Source organism: Aotus nancymaae, unplaced genomic scaffold (assembly GCF_030222135.1).
Source record: "Aotus nancymaae isolate 86718 unplaced genomic scaffold, 86718_ANA_hifiasm-v0.15.2.pri h1tg000059l, whole genome shotgun sequence".
In the NCBI taxonomy this organism is placed as follows: domain Eukaryota; kingdom Metazoa; phylum Chordata; class Mammalia; order Primates; family Aotidae; genus Aotus; species Aotus nancymaae.
In genome coordinates, this window is record NW_026988473.1 from 54,088,216 (window position 1) to 54,110,441 (window position 22,226).

A 22,226-nucleotide genomic window follows, 5' to 3' on the forward strand; every position below is an offset into this window, starting at 1 on the left:
AGGAGAATCGCTTGAACCTGGAGGCAAAGGTTGCAGTAAGCCGAGATTGCACCATTACACTCTGGCCTGGGCAACAAGAGCGAAACTTTGTCTTAGAAAAATAAATAAATAAATAAATTCTCCTTTTTATGATATTTGTATAAATTATCTTGGATATTGTTCATGTGTGTATCTATATTTATACATATTATTATATGGATATATACCTATAGGTATAGATATATGAATGAGTGTGTATACATGTCTGTATCAATCTCAAGCCACGTACTTTCACCTACTTCTCTTTCTTCAAAGTTCTACAAATTTTGATGTGAATTCTCTACAGTGCATAACCTGACCGAATTTATAATGCATACATGATGGTTAATTTTACACACTAATTTGACTAGCCATAGAGTGCCTGGATTAAACATTATTTCTGGTTGTATTTGCAAAGGTGTTTCTGAAAAAGATTAGCATCTGAATAGCTGGACTCGTAATGTCTACCTCTCCAAAGCTTGCCCTTCCCAAAGTTGCTGGACACCATCTAATGCATGAAGAATCTGAGTAGAAGAAAGGGTCCAAGAAGAAATTTGCTCCTTTTCCTGCCTCAATGCTTGAGCTGAAACATGTCACCTCATCTTTTTCTGCCTTTGTACTGGCATTTATACCACCAGCTCCCTGGTTCTTAGGACTTCAGAGCCACACTGACTTATTTCACCAGATTTGTGGGTCTCCTGTTTCCAAATGACAGATAATGAGCAGTCTTAGCCTCCATAATCAAGTGAGCCAATTCCTCATAATAAATACATATCTCTTATTGTTCTATTTCTCTAGAGAGCCCTGACTAATACAACATATTTCTGTAAGAATGGCTTGTGTCTTTGCTATCCTAGGTATTTCTACTCCTCATCCTGTGTTTGAAAAAGACTTTAAAAAAATGAAGAAAACTACATAGGATGGTAAATGCAATGGTATACTTAAGTGTTTCATTACGAGAAAAAGATCTGAACAGCATAAGGCCATCTCTTATCAAGGACAGCTGAGCCTAGACATGACCTTCTTTACTTGACATATGGAAATTCATATTATCTGCAGCAAGATTTTGTAAACTGAGGAGTGAGACTTCAGTAGAGTCAAGTATTATTTTATTGAAGCAAAAAGAAAACAGAACAAAAACAAAAAATTATTTTCCAAGACATTGAAATGGCTGACTTTTTTTCAGTAATAATTAGAACAATATTTATTTTTATATTTAAAATTCATAGAAAGTGCCTTACATTTAATAAAAGTTTGTTTCTCAAAGTAAGGAATTAGATACAGTCTTAAACACCAATATTAATTTTAGGAAAATACACCAATATACATTAAGTAAATTATTTAAGATTATAGAACTTGTAGGTGAAAAGATAAAATTTGATCTCAGAAACTCAGAGCATTAAAAATCCACTATTAGTAAATGAATTACTATGGACTTCCTGCTTTAATTCTGTGATGACTACGGAGTGTCACTAGTAAATCAACACAGTCTTAAGGATACATTATTTAGTAGCAAATTCCTATGCACTTTGCTAGAGATAATGTGGATATGAGTTGACAAGTTTCTCCTCTCCAATCTTTTAAGTGGCAGAGGAAACAAGGAAGAAAAGAGAGTTCAAAGGAATTATAGCAATACTGTTCTTTCTATAGGAGGGATCAGATGTGTTTCCCTTGCAAATGCAAAAATAATAACAATAATAATATTTACTACTAGTAAAACCAAGATGTTAGGAATAGTATCTTTCTTGCAAGAGATTGCAAGCAGCTCTTGCAAGAAAGAGTAAGAATGTTATGAGTTAAACTGCCACTTCCTCAAATTTATATGTTGGAGTTTTAATTCCCAATACCTCCGAATATTACCTTATTTGGAAATAAGGTCTTTGTAGAGAATATAAAATTAAAATGATTTCATTAAGTCATTAGCAGTGGGCCCTGAGCCAGTATGACTGCTGTCTTAATAAAAAGCAAAAACTTCGGCACAGAGATGTACATAAAGACAGTGTGAAGAGTCATAGGGACAAGATGGCATCTACAAGCCAAGGAGAGAGGCATGGAGCACAGTCTCTCCTTGAAGACCTCAGAAAGAGCCAACTCTGCGGGAACCTAGATTTTGGATTTCTAGCCTACGGTACAGCAATACAATTACACTTTAAGTCACCAGTCTATGATGCTTTGTTTTGGAAGCCCTAGCAAACGAATACAGACATTCTAAGTAAAAGAATGGAAAAGAGGAGATGGTCACAGTGGAGATGAACTCAGGTGAAGAATCTCAGTCTCAGCACAAGGGCTACTATGCAGAAGTGGGTAAGTGAATGAGAACACTCAGGAGCTCGGTAGGCACAGGGTCATGGGGACTGGGCAGTTCCAAGGATTGAAATATGGATAAGCAGGCTGAGAAAAGCGACATCTAGAGAACTTGTAGATGAGTGCTCCATGGTTTGTAACATTAAAAAATGAGACAATGCCTGCCTCATAGTCTAGGAAAATCCCAATACGACAGGGAGGCACAGCCGTAAAGAGAGTCAAAACCTTGAGATCAGAAGAGGAAGAATCCTCAAAAGCATTATACTCAGATGTATTCTGTAATCCTATAACCCAGTAGCCATATTGAGGTCTGTATTTGGAGTAAACACTTGAATAATTTGCACTTGGGTCAAAAGTAAACCCAGAGCTCTTCCTTTTGTTCGGATTACTTATTTTACTATGCACACCCAGGATCCAGGCACTCTTTCCAGACACATCTACTTCCCAGTAGTATTTCCCTGAAGAGAAACATTGGCAGCCCAAGACACCAAAAGCAGAAAAATCTCGTGGATTTGAATTCTTAAACGTGCTGGTGCGTACAGTTGCCACTTGTCTCTGATCCGCAGAAACAGCAACATTCGAAGTGGTGGTACTGCCTGGATTCAGCATCACATCCACTGTAGACAAAATTGCAGAGTCAAGTGAAGGATATGGGATAGATGTGTCTTGTGGCATTGAGAAGAGACATAATGAAAACAGAACTTGTGTCAATATCAAACAGAACTTGTGTTGATAAGTCAGAAGTTAGTAGGACACTTAAGAATTATAGGGTATAGGCAAGTTTGGGGAGGAACACATGGAACTCAGATTATGAGATCTAATAGTAACCACAATTCTGAAAGGAGGTGATTTGAGGTCCATATCATCTTACCCCAGTAGCACTGGACATCTGTCAGCTCTGAAATGACAAAAATTTCAGTGATGTTGTTAGAAGCAAATGAGTAAGCAGTGACACCTGTCTCTTCTCCTGAAGAGCAGGGAAAGGAAAGGGGAATACTGGGATCCTATGCACTGGTGAATGAGAGGAGGAATCAGACACCTGGCATTCCCCCTAAGATAGGGCCACATCTACAGCACAGGATTTTCCTCCCTCTCTGGCCCACCTCCTCTCTTACACCCTAACCTAAAAAAAAAAAAAAAAAAACCACCAGCTCCCCTGTTGAGCCCTGATACTAAGAATTCCACACACAGCCTTCCCCTGAACCCCTTACCTCTAAGAACTTGCAGCATTCCACTCAGATCTGGTATTTGGAATACACTCTTCAGTTTCTTGGAAACAGATTTTGGCTTCTTCAATATCCAAGTTTCACTCCTAGTGATAAAAAAATTGATAACCATTACACTTTTGCCCTATTCTCTCTCCATCCAAGACCACTGTCTCTTTCACCTTTCACCATACTGATGCACTTTGACCCTATTCCCTGAGGACAGTAGAGGGAAGACACCTAACACTGGAGCCCGGAGAAACGTGCTCATGTCTACCTGTCTGCCTACTTCCTTTCTGTGTAACCTTGGAAAGGTCTTCACTTCAAAGATGTTCACTCTCTTCCTTTTAAAATACAGTAATTGCCCCATGCTTTCTACCTCTTAAAAATGAATATAAAATTAGATAAAATAATAATGTTTTTTCTTTTCTTTTTGAGACAAGAGTCTCGCTCTGTTGCCCAGGCTGGAGTGTAGTGGCACGACCTCAGCTTCCTGCAACCTCCAACTCCTCGGTTCAAGTGATTCTCCTGCCTCACCCTCTCGAGTAGCTGGGATTACAGGTGTCTGCCATCACGCCTGGCTAATATTTTTGTGATTTTAATAGAGACAGGGTTTCACCATGTTGGCCAGGCTGTTTTTGAACTCCTGACCTCAAGTGATCCACCTGCCTTGGCCTCCCAAAGTGCTAGAATTATAGGCGTGAGCCACCGCACCCAGCCAATAATGCTTTTAAAAGATATTTGGTACCTCTAAAAAATTTATTTATATTTGGAAAAGTCATTGCCATCTCAGTGGGTCCTCCAGAAAGAGGCCAGAGCTGTGGCTTCCCAGAGAGATGGTCATTAAGGAGGTCACAGAATCTGTCGTCTACTGAGTGGTTGAGGGATATCAAGATGGGGTCCTATATTGGAAAGCTAAATGTTTTCCAAAATCTATTATCCCAATATGAGGCCTAGAGAATAATGTCTGAGATTGCAAGCTCCCTGGACAAAGAAGAAATTATAATGATTAAATTAATTAATAGTGGTCTGATTTTCATGTGTTTAAAAAAACTTTGATGCTGTTAAGTAGGTTGGCAACTTTAGACACAAGAATATTATTTTTTCCTACAAGATAGTAAAGTATGTGAGCAAGAAAAGATTATACTGGCACCAGGACCAAAGTCACTATTCCTCAAGACTCGAATCTATTTCTGCAGAAATCTAAAAAGCACCACCTAGAAAGTTATTGTTTATTTTATTCTCAGGGAGAAATGCAAATATAAAGGTATGGTGTTTGGAAAATTTGAGTCTGGCATAGAAAGAGGGCAGATCCTCGCTGCAATAAGACAGGCATCTATGCTGTATGGAAACAACAGACAGAGGTTTGAATATAGTGACTGAAGTCATGGGGTTCTGATACTGCAAACTCTTATTCCTAAGGCCTCCTAACTCTGTGACCTCCCAACACCTAAATTTCTTACAATTGAAAACTTTAATCTGTGATTAGCAGTTTCGGAGAACTTAATACACAAATTTCCTAGCCTTGTAATTTTTTAAGTTATTCTGATTGACGATATCTCTCAGGACTATAATCCTCTTTTCAGACAAATAAAACCATATCTCGCTTCCATATATACCTTCTCATGACGTCAATCACATCCTGGGGAAAAGATAGAAAACATGAGTCAAATTGGGGTTGCCAGAGTTAGAACATAAAAGTGGCTAGTTCAATTTCAATTTGGGATAAACAATACATTTTTTTTGTTATATGTATGACCCCTGCAATATTTAAGATACTAAATATTTAATATACTAAACATATTATGTTTCCTTTATCTGAAATTAAACTTTAACTGAACATCCTGTATTTTGTCTAGCGATGCTCAAAAGAGTGATAGGCCCTCCTCTCTTACAGAAATTTTATCCACCTTCCTCCTCTCACTTTTATCATCCCTTGATATGGTGGGAATAAATAGATGGTCACAGACTGGGGGCAAAGTGTGGAGATAAGATCCAGACTGACCACTACAGAGGACTCAGATGAGGGTGTTAGGAAGATGCTTCAAGTATCTCAAGAAAGAATATATTTAAAAGAGAGGGAGGAGCTCCACTATTTTTATACATTTTTAATGAGATAACCTCATTAATTCATTGTGTTTTTATTTTATACATCAACAGACACAAAATGGCAAAATCTACTGTTTGACAGATATTTTTTCAGGCTTTAGGGATTCAATTATGAAAAATTAATAATAACAGTCCTTAAGGAAGTGTACTTTTGCTGTGAGTAAAAGCAAGCAAACATTTCAAGTAAAAGTTTGTCTGGCCTCCCTGTACTCACTCTACATGCTGACTAAACTCTACCGTAGGTGATCTCATCCATTTTTCAGTATGAAACAAGCCACAGGAACAAGTAACTGAGTAGGTCTTAAATGTAACTTACTAGTTCCCAACTACTTACATCCCACTGTCTAGAATAGTGTTAATATCCACTTAGTTATCATCTTAGAAACTATAAAATTTCATCCTGGATTCCAACATTTTATTAACCTAGTCTAGTTTACATTTTAAATTGTTTTCAGCTATCTTTTCTTCCTCACCATAACCATTATTTCCTTTATTTTTTTTGAACAAGTATGTGCCAGTATATTTGGTCTCCCTCTGTCTGATCTGACCCCCTTTATACCAACAAAGAATTGAACTCCAGTTGACTTTACACCCTCAGAAATAGTTTTACTATCTGTATTAGCTTTTTTATTGTTATAATACATGACAAAACCCAACTAAAACTGGCTTACATTTTTAAAAAACAAATTCAAGGGATCAAGTATAATTTTACTCATAGCTAGGTTTTTAAGCTAAAATTTTGCCATCAGAATCTGGTTTTTCTTCTACAAATTATATTTTATACCTATTATGTTGACTTTTTTTCAGATTAATTATGGTATCAGCTTGAATCTCCTGGTTTAAATTATTATCCTTGATATAATATCCATCAGAAAAGACAACTTTTCTTTTTACTCATGACAGTAAAATACTAAAGCATGCAAACAAGCAACCTGAATTGCGTCAAGTATATGTGTAAAAATAATTACTGTAGGGTTGGTAAAAAGAGAAGAATTGGATATAATGATTTGCCCAGAACTGAGTAACATATGCATGCCTAATGCTACTAATTTTGTCAACCTTAACCATCTATCTGCAATGAGACAGGGTAGGGATGGTTCCTCAAAGAATCATTATAAAGAAACAATCAAAAGAAATAGAGGTTGGACAGACAAACAAATCTTGTCTACTATGGTCTATTCCTCAGCTGTCTGCCAGCTCTTCACCCTTATTACCAAACTACTTCCAAAAAATGGCACAGTATAATACAATGGCTACAATAACATTAAAAAATGAATAATTTACATTATATAAACACTGTAACTAAAAATGAGTCAAAGACCTAAAGCTATAAAACTCCTAGAAAAAAGGGAGAAAATGCATGATATTGGATTTGGTAGTGATTTGTTGGCTATGATATTAAAAGTAAAGGCAATGTGAGAAAAAAAAATAGACCCTTACCAAAATTAAACTTTAAAAAATTACTCGTAAGATATCAAGAACACTCTGAAGAGAGTGAAAAGCCAATCCACAGAATGGGAAAGCATATCTACAAATCATATGTCTGATAAGGTATTAATATCCAGAATCTATAAATGAGTCCTAAAATTCAGCAAGAAAATCAATATCTATTCAGATAAATCCTCTCAACAAACTGGTAATAAAAGAGAACATCCGGGCCGGGCGCGGTGGCTCACGCCCGTAATCCCAGCACTTTGGGAGGCCGAGGCGGGTGGATCAGGAGGTCAAGAGATTGAGACCATCCTGGTCAACATGGTGAAACCCCGTTTCTACTAAAAATACAAAAAATTAGCTGGGCAGTGTGGCGCATGCCTGTAATCCCAGCTACTCAGGAGGCTGAGGCAGGAGAATTGCCTGAACCCAGGAGGCGGAGGCTGCGGTGAGCCGAGATCGCGCCATTGCACTCCAGCCTGGGTAACAAGAGCGAAACTCCGTCTCAAAAAAAAAAAAAAAAAAAAAAGAGGAAGTTTCTCAACTTCATTAAAAGTGTAAAAATAAAACAAAATAAAAGAAAGACGCCTATAGAGCTAACATCATACTTAAGAGTAAGAGACTGAGTACTTTCCTCCTAAGGTCAGAAAAAAGGAAAGGATATTATTCCCTCTCACCACGCCTATTGAACATTGTGCCAGAAGGCCTAGCTAGTGCAATAAAACAAGCAAAAACAAATGAAAAGTATGCAAAGACAGATGAAAAACTATACAAACTGCAAAGTATGAAATAAAACTTCATTCTCAGATGACATGATTTTCTATGTAGAAAATGCCAAAGAATTGATATTTTAAAAAAACTCTTCTATGACTAATAAGTTGCATAAGTTGCATAATTGACATTTTTCTATGTGCTACACTTTTGCTATGTGCCAGCAATGAAGAATTGAAATTTAAAAAAAAATTCAATAGCACCAAAAATAAAAAATAGGAAAAACTCTAAAAAAAAAGTATAGAATCTACATGTGGAAATAAGCCTTTCAGCAGTATTAGTTATTAGGATAAAGCAAATACATTGCGATACCAATACATTCCCACTAGAAAGGCTGTAACAACAAAAAAAGCAGGCAGCGTAAGTATTAGCAAGGATGTGAAGAATCTAGAAACTTTTTATATTGCTTACAGGAATATAAAATGAGTAACAACTTAGGCAAATAGTATAACTTAAAAATTATACATAAACTGAACATACAACACTCTTAAAATCTACTCAAGATAAATGAAAACATGTTTGTATGAGAACATGTAAGTGAATGCTCAGTGTAGCATTATTCTTAACAGTCCCTAACTGGAAAATATTCATATAGTCGCCCACTGGTGAATACATAAACATAATATTCTATATCCAGATAATGGAATAGCATTAGCAATAAGAAGGAGAAAAATGCTCATACATACTGCAACGTGAATAAACCTCAAAATATTATGCTAAGTGAAAGATGCCAGATGCAAAAGACTACGTAGTATAATTCAATTTATATTGAAAGGTCCAGAGAAGCCAATTAATAGATAGAAAACAGGAAGTTGTCAGGAAGTGGAGATAAAAACAGATATGGAGATAGAAACAGGCATGAGAAATATTTGAAGTGATGGGAAAAAAATATGAACTGATGGGAAAGTTCTACAACTGATTTGCTTATAGTATAAAGAATCTTCTCTCCAAGCTCAAATTTTTACACTGCGTATCATAAGTAAATAACAATGGTAATTTCCCCTGCTAGTCATATATTTAACTATCTTCATGACCACTGAAATGATTGGCATAAAAGGGGCACTGCTGGGCCAAAGGGACCATTTAATGTCACCTAGAAAGCCTAGGGACTGGGAAGGAAAGGAGAGTCAGACTCCGTGTTTTTCCCCTAATCGCATATGTAGGTGCTCCATCCCAGGTCTTACCTGCAGCATCTCTACTGACGACCCCCTTATCCGCCGCTGGAGATCTGAGATGAGTTTGCTGGCATACTGCCTCTGCTGGACCAGCTGGTCTTTAGCTGCTGCCAGGTTATCCAGCACATTCACCTCACCTTCCTCCAGCTTTTGCAGCTCTCTCTGCTCCTCACTGTCCAAGATGACTCTCATTTCATTGAACCCTTTCAGAATCTTCTGTCTCTCGGTCTGGATATAATTCTTGGGAATGAGAAGAGAAAGAGGCGTCAGTCTGGCTGGTTGAAGGCCTGCTTTGTATGAGCCTGGGAGCCAGGATAAGAACTGTTTTCTCAGGGAGTTCTCAAAAGGAATAGGAAGCAAAAGCCAATAAGCAATTTCTAGTGAATCCATGTTTTTCTACTTTTTAACCTGAGCTCCTCCCAAAGCAACATACTCACGTCTGTTTTACTGATGCCTAATCTGAGAAAAAATGTGATGCCTGGGTGAAGCATGGATTGTAGACATCTGTCCTGGACAAACTTGCCTTTCTGTGTCTTAAATCCCTCTATCCAAACCCCCTAAACAGGGAATCCTGGGTCTTTTCCCAGGGTGTTTACTGGAAGGATTGGTACCTCAAACCCGATGACACAAATGGGACACAGGAGTCACAGGAAGCATTTTTATTTCCCTCCATGCTTTCACTTCCAAATACTGTGTTAATTTTTGATATGTTTACTCTCCAAATAAGACCTAATCAAATGGCTTCTGTACTCATTAATTCTAGTGTAGCAAAGAGGAAGGGGTCTCCTTGTACTAGAGCCCAAGGTCCTGCCCAGATATCTGTCTAATGATCCTTAGGAAGTGTCTCTTCCTGCCTTCCAGCCGGTTCTCTCTTGTCCAATGTCAACTTCCAGTTTCTCAGCTTCTTGATCCTCCTTTATCAGCCTCTGCAGGGCTGCCTGCAGCCTTTCCTGTGAGAAAGAAATTATAATACAGTCAAGTTACGAGCTTTCTCAGCATCTGGATAGAGGATAGCAAGGAAGAAATCAGGTGGCTCTCAGAAGGGACTAGTTTACAGACAGCGAGACTGGTAATTAGAACCTATGGCATGGGGGAAAATCTGAGGAGATTAATGTATTCTTTATTCCCAGATGATGGAAGTTGTAGGATACAGTAAATTCCTCTTCAAAGTTTAACCTGTTAACTTCCTTTAAAATTCAAGAGGGAGAAAAATTGTTAAGAACAATGAGTTCTAAATTCCTCTCTAAAAAACCAGTATGTCAAGTATGTTCAGCTTCCCTGTTCTTTGTTCTCCATTTTATTTTATTTTTTTTTTTTTGAGACGGAGTTTCGCTCTTGTTACCCAGGCTGGAGTGCAATGGCACGATCTTGGCTCACCGCAACCTCCGCCTCCTGGGTTCAGGCAATTCTCCTGCCTCAGCCTCCTGAGTAGCTGGGATTACAGGCACGCGCCACCATGCCCAGCTAATTTTTTTGTATTAGTAGAGACGGGGTTTCACAATGTTGACCAGGATGGTCTCGATCTCTTGACCTCGTGATCCACCCGCCTCGGCCTCCCAAAGTGCTGGGATTACAGGCTTGAGCCACCGCGCCCGGCCGCTGTTCTCCATTTTAAAGTTTAACTTCCTTGTTCTTTATGCCTCCTTGCCCCTAGTTTCAGTAAACAACCCCCTCCTAGCTTCTATCACCTGTTCTGTCCTTAGGCATCCTTGGTCGCCTGTTCTGTCCCTAGGCATCCTTGGTCACCTGTTCTGTCCCTAGGCATCCTTAGTCACCTGTTCCATAACCCTCTTTCCTGCCCAAACTACTCACCCTGCCCCTCTGGCTCGTATCTTTACTCTCTTTAAAATAGCCAATCAGAATTAACTTAGACTGTGCGGTCCAACCCTAGCCAATAGGCGAAAGACATAGCAGTAGGGACTAGCTGCATTAGGAATAAGACCCCCTTCCCCTCCCTTGCCCAGTATACTCTCGCCATTGCTCCATCCATGAGATGCACCTTTCTATAGAAGTAAATTTGCCGGGCCGGGCGCGGTGGCTCACGCCTATAATCCCAATACTTTGGGAGGCTGAGGCGGGTGGATCATGAGGTCAAGAGATTGAGACCATCCTGATCAACAAGGCGAAACCCTGTCTCTACTAAAAAATACAAAAATTAGCTGGGCATGGTGGCACACGCCTGTAGTCCCAGCTACTTGGGAGGCTGAGGCAGGAGAATTGCTTGAACCCAGGAGGTGGAGGTTGCGGTGAGCCGAGATCATGCCATTGCACTCCAGCCTGGGTAACAAGAGTGAAACTCCGTCTCAAAAAAAAAAAAAAAAAAAAAAAAAGAAGTAAATTTGCCTTGCTGAGAAAACTTTTGCCTGAGTGCTATGTTCACATGGCAGCACCAAGCATCTACTTCCAACAAAGTCACCATCCCCTTATCAAGAGTAGCCTCATTCTTTTCCTAGAGAAAAAGCAGACCCTGCAGTAAGGAAAGACTTCCTCTCATTGCCACTCTTCCCACATCTAACCCGACACGTTCCCAAAAACACCTTTCTGCTCAGAGTGCCATTTAGAGCTTATCTTACAGAGCAATTCTCCATTCATTCAACAATTCTTTGCTAAAAATTTGTATTTGTCTTTAAATAGAAACAATGTGTAGCAATGTCCTTCAAGCTTCAGAAACTAAGCAAAGAATATGGAAAGAGATCACATGGCTCTCAGTTCTATGGTGACAGGGGAATAAAAAAGGATTAAAAGAAAGTGGAGATTTCACATCAGGTACCATCTTCTGCTCTCTGCTCTCTCTTCCTCTACCTTGGAACCTACCTGACATTCCTTGACCACCTCATGTATGAGGAATGTCTGATGACCTTGGTGTTCCTGAGACAGTTCACAAACCCAACAAATGACTTTTCCATCGTCCTTACAGAAGATCTGGAGTTTTTTTCCATGGTGCTCACAGACATCTCTCTTCTGCCCCTCCTCTGGGCTCATCTTGACCTCCCTGACTCTCTGCACTATGTTGGCCAGATGCCGATTAGGTCGGAGGTTCCCAGGCTGGAATCTGGTCTGACACACAGGACAGTTGTTTTGCCCTCCTGAGATGATCATTGACTTGCTCTTTGCAGTGATGCAGGCATGGCAGAAGCTGTGGCCACAATCTATGCTCAGAGGGTCTGTCAGGAGCTCCAAGCAGATGGGGCAGGTCACCTCCTTCCCTATGTCTACCTTTACTGAAAATTCCATTGCACTGCTCCCTTGGCTTCTTTCTGTCTTGACCCTCGAAGTTCTTGGTCACAAACTCCTGCAGTGCTGGGACTATTGAAGAGAACAGGATAAGAAAAGAGGGAATAGAAAGAATACTGATTTTACCGAGATTTAGAACAGGACAAAACATTGATATTTAACAGAGAAAGGGGAAAAGAAAGACATGAAGAATAAACCAATGACAGAATAAAAAAGACTTTGTAGTCATTTTAAACACTTTATTCTTAATTTTTGTTTTGGGACAAATTTTACCCCATCAAAGTAACTGTGGTTATTTTCTCTTTTTCTACTGGAGAGGAATGAGGCTCTTCTACCAAAAGCCTTGTGTAACCCATCATTTGTCCTGCCCTTTGTCCCCGAACCCAAAACACATGTTCCGTGTTAAATGTACTAAACACATTCCTGCCTCTGGGCTTGCACACATGCTTTTTTCTCTGAATGGCATGATTGTATCCCTAGTATGTGCATAATTCACTAGTTTTAAGCTATTGAGTTGTATTACATAGCGTCACAAATGCTCATTTTAAGTATATATATAATTTCATAATTTCTGGTAAATTTGTGGAATCATGTAACTATTAATGTAACCCAATTTTAAACTATTTTTATCACCTGAAAAAAAAAAAAAAACCCCACAACCTAATGCCATCACTCCTATTCTGATTCCAAGCTCCAGGCAACCACTAAAACCTTTTGGGTTTTTAACCAATTCATAAAAACAGACTATATGGGATCTTTGGTGTCTAACTTATTTTACTTACACTGTGAAGGTTTATCTACTCTGCCTTTTTCCCCCATGTCAAACACATCTCCTCAATTAAACTATCAAATCTATGACTGCCTCAACACTTTTGCACTTCCTCTTCTCTCTGCATAAAATGATCCTCCCCCGATGTCAGCAAGAGCAAGACTCACTCTTACATTTAATTCAGTCTCCTCTTACATGTCCTCTTCTGAGAAGGACATGTTATAACTTACTTACAGCAAAACCACCAGCAATATCACTCACTGTACATTTGGTTTCTCTTATTTTTAGATGTAATACACAACATTGTTATTTAAATGTCTACCTCTTCCTCCTGAAAAGTAATCCATGCATAGACTGGTACTGCTTTTGTTCATTGATATATCCTCTATACCTAGAAGAGTGAATCACATACAGAAACAAAATGCTAAACGAATATATACAGCTAGAACTTCCTTATCCCTCCATAGATGATTAGACCTTTTAATCAGATTTTTATCTTTTCTTTCCATCAATTAGCAGTTTCCCAATAGCTGGGCTTAGGGCCACAATTATGGTTTCCAGTGAAGAAGTATTTACATTCTAATACATCTACCCATAGCAAGTCCGCCCAGGCCCTCACACTCACTACCCACAAACATACACACACACACACCACACCACCACCACCACCACCACCACCACCATAATAGGAAAATAATTTTATCTTGAACAATTTCATAACCAGTTACAATTTAGAAATCATTGTGACTTATTTATTCTTCATATAAAACCCTTGAGAAATAAGAATACTCCCTTTCTTCAGGTGTGTCAATAGAATCAAGTGACTTACAAAGATCACTCATTCTAATCTAATAGGTAGAGTAAAAATGAATGTATTGTCCCCGAGGTCCTCCTTCAGCGTTCTCTCCACTACTGCACAGATTTAAACAGATAACAAAGGTGAAGGCTATAAGAGCTATATTGGTGCCCAATGCTATGGGGGTATAGAAATGGAGAAATCCAAACCTATGCAGTTCTGGGGCATGCTGTGGTTTTAAATGTTGAAATTTCACCTTGGCTTGGACATATGACAAGGATGATGATAGGAACCTAAAGGTGTATATCTGTAGGGAAGAGGAAAAGAAGCTAAAATAGTTATGGAATCACGCACATGACATACACTCAATGAATATACATTTCAAAGAAACAAAGTTGGTCATGAGAGAAAAGTCTCAATTCATAAAGGAGGACAAATATATTGAGAATATGTAGTGGAGAGATAAAGTATGTCCCATTTCAAACACAATGAATGCTACTATGGGTTAGATTGTTTCTCCCCAAATGATAAGTCCTAATGTGTGAATGTTCTCTTATTTCAAACTAGCATATTTAAATACTATTAAGTTATGATGTGGTCATTAGGGTAGACTCTTATCCAACACAACTGTGTCCTTATCAAAAAGGGAAATTTACACACAAAGAATATGCCAGGGTGAAGAAGAAAGCAGAGATCAGGGTGATGCATCTATAAGCCAAAGACTGCCAAAGGTTTCCAGGAAACTATTAGAAGCTCGAAGAGAAGCATGGAGTAGATGCCTCCTTTATAGCCTTCAGAAGGAACCAGGCCTACCAACACATTTTAACTTGGATAACTAGCCTCTGGAATTGTAAGACAATATATTTCTGCTATTTAAACCAATCACTTTTGGTATTTTTTCTATGGCAACTCTAGAAAACTAATACAAGTGCTTATTTTTCTTCATTTATTCATTCTTTATCCTAACATTGAAGAGATGTTGCCCCATTGAAACTTTTCCAACGTAAGACAGATAGACAGATAGACACATAAACAAAATGCATGCTCCCCTTTGAAGGTGGTACGAATGTAATTTTTAGGACACGGTTAAGGCTAACTAGGTCCATAGCTTCCTTATTTCAGAATATTCTAATTAACTACCTAGAAGCTTTCTGCAACTGTACAATTTAGATATTTTTTTAAATGGGCTGGGCATGGTCACTCACACCTGTAATCCCAGCACTTTGGGAGGCCAAGGCGGGTGGATCGTGAGATCAAGAGATCAAGACCATCCTGGCCAACACAGTGAAACCCTGTCTCTACTAAAAAATACCAAAAAAAATTAGCCAGACGTGGTGGTACACGTTTGTAGTCCCTGCTAGTCAGGAGACTGAGGCAGAAGAATCACTTGAACCAGGAGGCAGCGGTTGCAGTGAGCCGAGGTTGCGCCACTGCACTCCAGCCTGGTATCAGAGCGAGACTCCGTTTCAAAAAAAAAAAAAGGGGGGGGCAGGGAATGGTGGCTCAAGCCTGTAATCCCAGCATTTTGGGAGGCCAAGGTGGGTGGATCACCTGAGGTCAGGAGTTTGAGACCAGCCTGGCCAATACGGTAAAACCCTGTCTCTACTAAAAAAAATACAAAACAGCCAGGCATGGTGGCAGGCATCTGTAGTCCCAACAACTCACTCAAGACGCTGAGGCAGGAGAATTGCTTGAACTTGTGAGGTGAAGGTTGCAGTGAGCCAAGATCATGCCTAGGCAACGAGGGAGACTGTCTCAAAACAGAAAAAAATAGTAATAAATGAAATTAAATTAAAGTGGCTACACCATAAGGAGAAAAACTACTATGAGGCGTTTAGCCACCAATCTCTCTTTTTTTTTTTGAGACAAAGTCTCATTATATTGCCCAGGCCGATCTTGAACTCTTGAACTCAAGTGATTCTCTTGTCTCAGCCTCCGAAAGTGCTGAGAGTTTACCTAGGTATAGGCACGAACCACCATGCCTGGCCTAGCCAACATCTTTTAAATGTCCCCATTCCCTGGGTCAGGAACTACCAATGGAGAAAGTAGGCATGCAGAAACCTGGCAAACTTAGAAACATTGTTACCAGTTCTTATTCCTCTAAACTCAGAGTTCCTTTTTCAAGGACCCATTAAAATGTCCAGGGTTTAGTTTTCCCCACATTAATGACCCTTTTTCCAAGAGTTCTAACTCTCTGGTTGATACGTTTCAGATAAGTCATTTTGTAACAGTTTTCATAAAGCTACCCCAGTCTCATCCCTTTCTCTCACAGTTAGTTGATCACTTCTTAAATCCATCATTTTATTGAAGATTCTGCTCAAAATCACTTTCTCACAGTGAGACCTAATCTGAAATCTATTTAAAATTGCAAAGCCCTTGACAAGAGCACTACAAATACCCTATCCTATCGCAACCCTTTTGGTTTGCTGCTTTTGTTTTGTTGGTTTTACATCTATCCTGTAGTAGCTGCTACCTTTTTGCTACATTAAAACTGCTTGTTTACTTCCTTTTCCCTAGTCTAGAGTATAATCTCTTGCAGGTATTTAATATTGATTACGTATCGAATAGATGGCAATTTATTTTTACTTTTAGCTGTATGCTTTTGTTTTGTAAATTTAATCAAAAATATCTTAAGGCCGGGCGTGGTGGCTCACGTCTGTAATCCTAGCACTTTGGGAGGCCTAGGCAAGCAGATCACCAGCTCAGGAGTTCGAGACCAGCCTGGCCAACATGGTGAAACCTTGTCTCTACTAAAAATACAAAAGTTAGCTGGGTGTTGTGGTGGGCACTTGTCATCCCAGCTACCTGGGAGGCTGAGGCAGGAAAATTGCTTGAACCCAGGAGACAAGAGGTTGCAGTGAGCCGAGATCACACCAATGCACTCCAGACTGGGTAACAAGAGCGAAACTCCATCTCAAAAAAAAATAATAATAATTAAATTAAAAGTACATTTTTATTTGTTGGGCTCTGTACTAGACTTGAATAGACAATTAATAAATACTAGATATGGTCCTTGACAAGATGTACGGCATAGACACATGAGGAGACAATTACCTGGACCTCTGAAAAATGAAAGAAAGAAAAGTACACATCAGAATACAGATGACAAAGGCATCAAGGTACAGAATGCTGAGAGATAAGATCAGGGTAAGACTCAGGAGAAATTACCAACTCCTTGCCTTAACTCTGTGCAAGGGAAAATTGAATAGGGTGTTGAGGTGATACAGGATGAAAAGGTGCACTGAGAATAATAAAAAGCAACTTCTAAAGCAGGAGAGAACACCAGAGGTTCATGAGGCACTGCTGAGGTAAGAGTAAGCTGTGGGCACTCACAGAAGAACAAGTTCCCTGTGACTGGGCCTTCAGAGACAAGTGACCAAAGGGGATCTGCAGAGATGGGCAGCAGTCTGACAGTACCGCAGCCTCTCTCATCAGAAGAACCGAAGGGCTGCTACTTTATCAGGAAAGCTGTGGACAGCATCCAAGAAGTTACCAGAAGGCAAGTAAAAGGATACACTTCCAAAGGGCCTTACTCCTGAAGAATGAGTAGCTAAGCCTCCTTCCCGCCACACCCAGGTCCAGATAAGGGCTCTCATCCCTGCTGAACCTCATCACGAGGTCTCTTTACGAAAAATAAAATCAGAGCTTCACTGCACAAGCTTCTTTGGAAGAAAAGAGGAAGAAACTTGCTGCCTCTTAATAAGACAATATTCTGATCCATGTTGGCAACGTAGAAAAATCAAAATGACAGAATACGAAGGTAATAGGGGTACCTAGATTCAAGAAATGAATGGTCCTTCTAGGAAACAAGGCTTTTTGTTTCTGCGAATATCTCTTCTTTATAGGTACTCCTCTCCCAAATGCAGTGCTTTCTTCTTCTCCCATCTCAGCAGACAGTTCACTAGCTGCCTCTTTTTGGTTATGCAGAGCAGCTTCAGAACCACAAATTAAACTCACCCAAACACAATCAATCTGTTCTCAAAGCCTCCCATTCTCGGAGGTTGCAGTGAGCCGAGACCGCGCCACAGCACTCCAGCCTGGCGCCTGGAGACGGAGCGAGACTCTGCCTTAAAAAAAAAAAAAAAAAAAAAAAAAAGCCTCCCATTCTATGCTCCCTCAACTCACCCCACTCACCTTCAGTCCAAAGTGGAGGAGTCTTGAATCAAGGGAGAAGAGTGAGGGAAAGGCAGGAGAAGGTGTGGATCAGATTCACTTATCAGCCAGAGGGCCGGTCTCCACAAATGCGTTTCCCCACAGAAGCTGAGTGAGAAACGAAAGTTAAGTTCTCAAAAGTGAAAGAAAACAAAGGAAGCTGAATAGGAACTTACATAACAATAAACCCTGGGGAATAGTAATCCTTCAGTACTTCTAGCTTCTGCTGTACCAAGAAGGCACTCATCACTACATTCTTACTCTTAATGCAGTTTACTCAAGCAAGAATATTCTAATAAAAAGAATGTGAATTACAGTTATACATTGTACAGCTTGCCTGAACACTTAGAATTCCAATGCAGTTCTATAATTATTAGTCAAATCTATCTCATATTTAAGACCTAAGCAAGTAAAATAAAGATCCAGAGACTTGGGACACAGCTTCTTGAAATGCAGTCTGATGGGAAAGATAGTTATAAAGCTCAACAAATTTAGGCTGACAAGATGAGGATTAGCAGCTGTCATTGCGAATGGTAAAAATAAAATTATTTTTATAAATAAAAGGATCTTTAGTGTGAACCCATTGAAAAAAATGTTCTCAAAATGTCATTGAATCTTAAGAGTCCATCAATTAATTACCACTTCCTGCTCCTAATCCAGACAGGCCAGAAAGGATGGATTCCAGAGAATAATAGAGGTTAAACTGTCAGTGTCGTGTTACCCTGCCACTGAGGCAGGTGAGGACACGGAAGGTAATAGATGATGCTGTTTAATTATAATCGTTCACGAAGTCACCCTCATGCCTTCATAATTTTCCACCTTTCCCTACTTTTCTTTTTTTCTTTTTTTTTTTAATGAGATGGAGTCTTGCTCTGTCGCCAGGCTGGAGTGCAGTGGCGCAATCTCAGCTCACTGCAACCTCCGCCTCCTGGGTTCAAGCAATTCTTCCACCTCAGCCTCCCAAGTAGCTGGGACCACAGGCGTGTGCCACCATGCCCAGCTAATTTTTTTGTATTTTTAGTAGAGACAGGGTTTCACCATGTTGGTCAGGATGGTCTCGATCTCTTGACCTCGTGATCCACCCTCCTTGGCCTCCCAAAGTGCTGAGATTACAGGCGTGAGCCACAGTGCCCGGCCACTTTTCCCTACCTTTGTAAGAAAAGTTTGGTCATTTTCACACGATCAATTAAAAAGTAGCACTGACACATGTTATATGTCATGCACATACTTCTGTGCCCTGTTGTCTATTGTATTCTTGTTTAACTGCATGTGCCAAATAATGCCATCAAAAACTGATGGAGGCCCTTGGTGTCTCACGCCTGTAATCCCAGCACTCTGGGAGGCCCAGGGGGGTAGATCACTTGAGCCCAGGAATTCAACAGCAGCCTGGGCAACATGGTGAAATCCCATCTCTGAGAAAAATACAAAAAAAAAAAAAAAAAAAAGATTGGGTGTGGTGGTGTGCACCTATAGTTGCAACTACTTGGGAAACTAAGATGGGAGGATGACTTGAGCCCAAGAGGTGAAGGTTGCATTGAGCCAAGACTGTGCCATTGCACCATAGCACTCCAGCCTGGGTGATATAGTGAGAACTTGTCACTATAAAAAACAGACAAACACAGCACAACACACACACACACACACACACACACACACACACACACGTAAACACCCCAAAATAAAAGAAAAAAAAGCACCTCATGGAGCTTCCATAGCCTGGATCCCTGACTGACATTGCAGAGCATGGCAATCTTCAATCAATGATACACATGTAGGATGACTGAGAAATCAATGGTTATTATTTAAAGAATAGATATTTTGGTATTATTTGTTGCTCACAGAATAATAAGCTAATCATGGCTATAAATTCTTTCCTACTCACTTATATCTACGAGGACCTTATTCAATCAGTTGAAAGCCTGAATAGAAGAAAAAACTGACTTATCCCCCAAAAGAGGGAATACTACCAGCAGACAAACTTCAGGCTTGAGCTGTAACATTGACTCCTTCTTGGATCCAGAGCCTCTTGGCTCACTTTGCAGACTTTGGATTTGCCAGTCTACAAAATCACATGAGACATTTCTCAAGTCTCTTTCCATATAAATTCACAGCTAGTGGTTCTGTTTCTATGGTGAACCCTGACTAATACAGGCCTGAATGCAGAGAAATAAGCAAGAGTTGTAATTTTAGGTATATTCCATGTGTGAATAGAATATCTTATTGACATTTGTAGGGGAGTAAGGGCTCAGTGAGTGAATGTTTTTGTTCGGAGTGCACAGAGTGGAGTCCAAGTGTCAACCACAATGGACAAAGTAAATGAACTCGTTTATCCACAGACCTTTTCTCTGTTCATTATTTCTTCCCTTCTCAGCACTTCCATAGATCTCATATCCATCCTTTTATTCCTTTCTACCTTTGAACATCTGATCTGACCTTTCCTCCTGGTCTGATTTATCTCATGAAGTATTAATTGCAGCTGAAAGAAAACAGTAGGAATATTACAGGTCCTGATAAGATACCAGAAAACCTGGGCCAATAGGAAACCTGAATGTACCATAGACAATTTATCACCAGAGTTGAGCATGTTGGCAGGCTCCATATTCCAACTTATGATCTAAATTGTAGAAAAAATTAATTATTGTTAGGTCTCTGCGTTTTCTCTGTAAACCTTATGTATCCTGATTGAAGAGGAATCAAATGAAATATCTCCATCTTTGGGTCCATGGATGTTTAACATTTTTCTCTTCAAGAAAAGGAGCAAAGTAACAGTAAATATGGTTAGACTCTGAATAATACTTAGAAAGAAAAGAGAGGATTTTTTAAAAATCATTTAAAATTTGTAAAAAAAAAATTACATAATTATTACTTTGTGTGTGTGTGTGTGTGAAACAGAGTCTCACTCTATTGCCCAGGCTGGAGTGCAGTGGCACGATCTCAGCTCACTTCAACCTCCACCTCCCAGGTTCATGCAATTCTCCTTCCTCAGTCTCCTGAGTAGCTGGGATTACAGGCATCCGCCATCACACCTGGCTAATTTTTGTATTTTTAGTAGAGATGGGATTTCAACATGTTGGTGAGGCTGGTCTCAAACTCCTGACCTCAAGTGATTCACATGCCTCAGCCTCCCAAAATTCTAGGATTACAGGCATGAGCCTCTGCACCCGGCCACATAATTATTACTAATGCCAGAAGAATATTTAAATCAAACTATGTTACACAGCAGTTATCTTTACAGCAAGAATAGAACAGAAATGTAACATCAAGATATTCAATTCAATTAAAATTATATTAATAGCTATATGCCTTCTTATCTCTCTTTAAATATTACTCCTTATTTATACCATATTCTAATAAATCTGAGACAATAAAGGACAAAGTGCAAAAGTCCCATACCTGACTTCATGCAACTTGGAGCTGGGAGGTAAAGTGTGAAGGGGGGATGGGGTTACTGACGATGGGAGTAAGTGATGACAGGCTGCCCACTGCAGTGCTCCCCATTGCCTTCTCCTCATGAATTTTCATTTTCAAACTAAATTCTCCTGTCTACCAGATCCTAATTCCAGTGTAGACTTCCTGAGATGTCCCAGTGAGGGAAGGCTTAGAAGGGAAGCTATGGAGTGGCACATGGACCACAGTTCAGCCTTCTGGATCAGTTCTGCATAGTAACCAGAAGAGAAGAGAGAGGAAGGCCTGGCCCTGCTCAGGGATCCAATAGATAGTTTTAAAAAAAACAGCAGAGTGTAGGGGGCAGGTGTGGTGGCTCACACCTGTAATCCCAGCACTTTGGGAGGCTGGTGGGCAGATCAGGAGGTCAGGAGTTTGAGACCAGCCTGACCAACATGGTGAAACCCTGTCTGTACTAAAAATACAAAAATTAGCCAGGTGTGGTGGCGGGCACTTGCAATCCCAGCTACTCAGGAGGCTGAGGCAGGAGAATGGCTTGAACCCGAGAGACAGAGGTTGCAGTAAGCCGAGATTATGCCATTGCACTCCAGCCTGGGTGACAGAGTGAGACTCCATCTCCAAACAAACAAACAAACAAACAAACAAACAAACAAACAAACTGGGGAAGTTGGAGAGTTCTTTGAAAAGTTAATAGTTGAACTGCAGTCAGTGTAATAATGCAGTATTTCTTCACGGCTCTCCAGATAAATTTCTAGCAACCTGTCCCCTCTCTGGGTTTGGGAGCCTTAATAATATGACATCTGTCCTACCTGCAGCTCCTTTTCTGTTCATAGGTCCTATAATGTTTTTATGTCCAG

General features: G+C 39.8%; 1 protein-coding gene across 3 annotated transcripts; it reads right to left on the reverse strand.

Annotated features, from left to right (window-relative positions):
- Positions 1–1,110: 1,110 nt before the first annotated feature.
- Positions 1,111–18,089, reverse strand: TRIM22 (tripartite motif containing 22). 3 transcript variants are annotated; one of them, XM_012456797.2, is made up of 8 exons: positions 17,947–18,088; positions 11,828–12,313; positions 9,868–9,963; positions 9,023–9,253; positions 5,147–5,169; positions 3,534–3,634; positions 3,194–3,220; positions 1,111–2,939 (listed from the first exon to the last, which is right to left on the reverse strand). In XM_012456797.2, exons 2-8 carry the CDS (start codon positions 12,245–12,247, stop codon positions 2,341–2,343), a joined length of 1,497 nt encoding a protein of 498 aa, XP_012312220.2. In that variant the 5' UTR covers positions 12,248–12,313; positions 17,947–18,088; the 3' UTR covers positions 1,111–2,340. The 3 variants fall into 3 exon arrangements, with proteins under 3 accessions (XP_012312220.2, XP_012312217.2, XP_064221303.1); XM_012456794.3 differs by having other exon boundaries at positions 2,243–2,987; positions 17,947–18,089; XM_064365233.1 differs by lacking the exon at positions 17,947–18,088 and adding an exon at positions 13,339–13,715 and having other exon boundaries at positions 2,243–2,987.
- Between the last annotated feature and the right edge of the window lie 4,137 nt (positions 18,090–22,226).

Excerpts from the sequence above, each read along its gene's own strand:
- TRIM22 (XM_012456794.3), bottom strand. The coding sequence starts at position 12,247 with ATGGAATTTTCAGTAAAGGTAGACATAGGGAAGGAGGTGACCTGCCCC. Across the intron at positions 9,964-11,827 it reads AGGTGGTCAAGGAATGTCAG|GAAAGGCTGCAGGCAGCCCT; the intron begins GTAGGTTCCAAG and ends TCTTTCTCACAG. Across the intron at positions 5,170-9,022 it reads CGTCAGTAGAGATGCTGCAG|GATGTGATTGACGTCATGAG; the intron begins GTAAGACCTGGG and ends TCTTTTCCCCAG.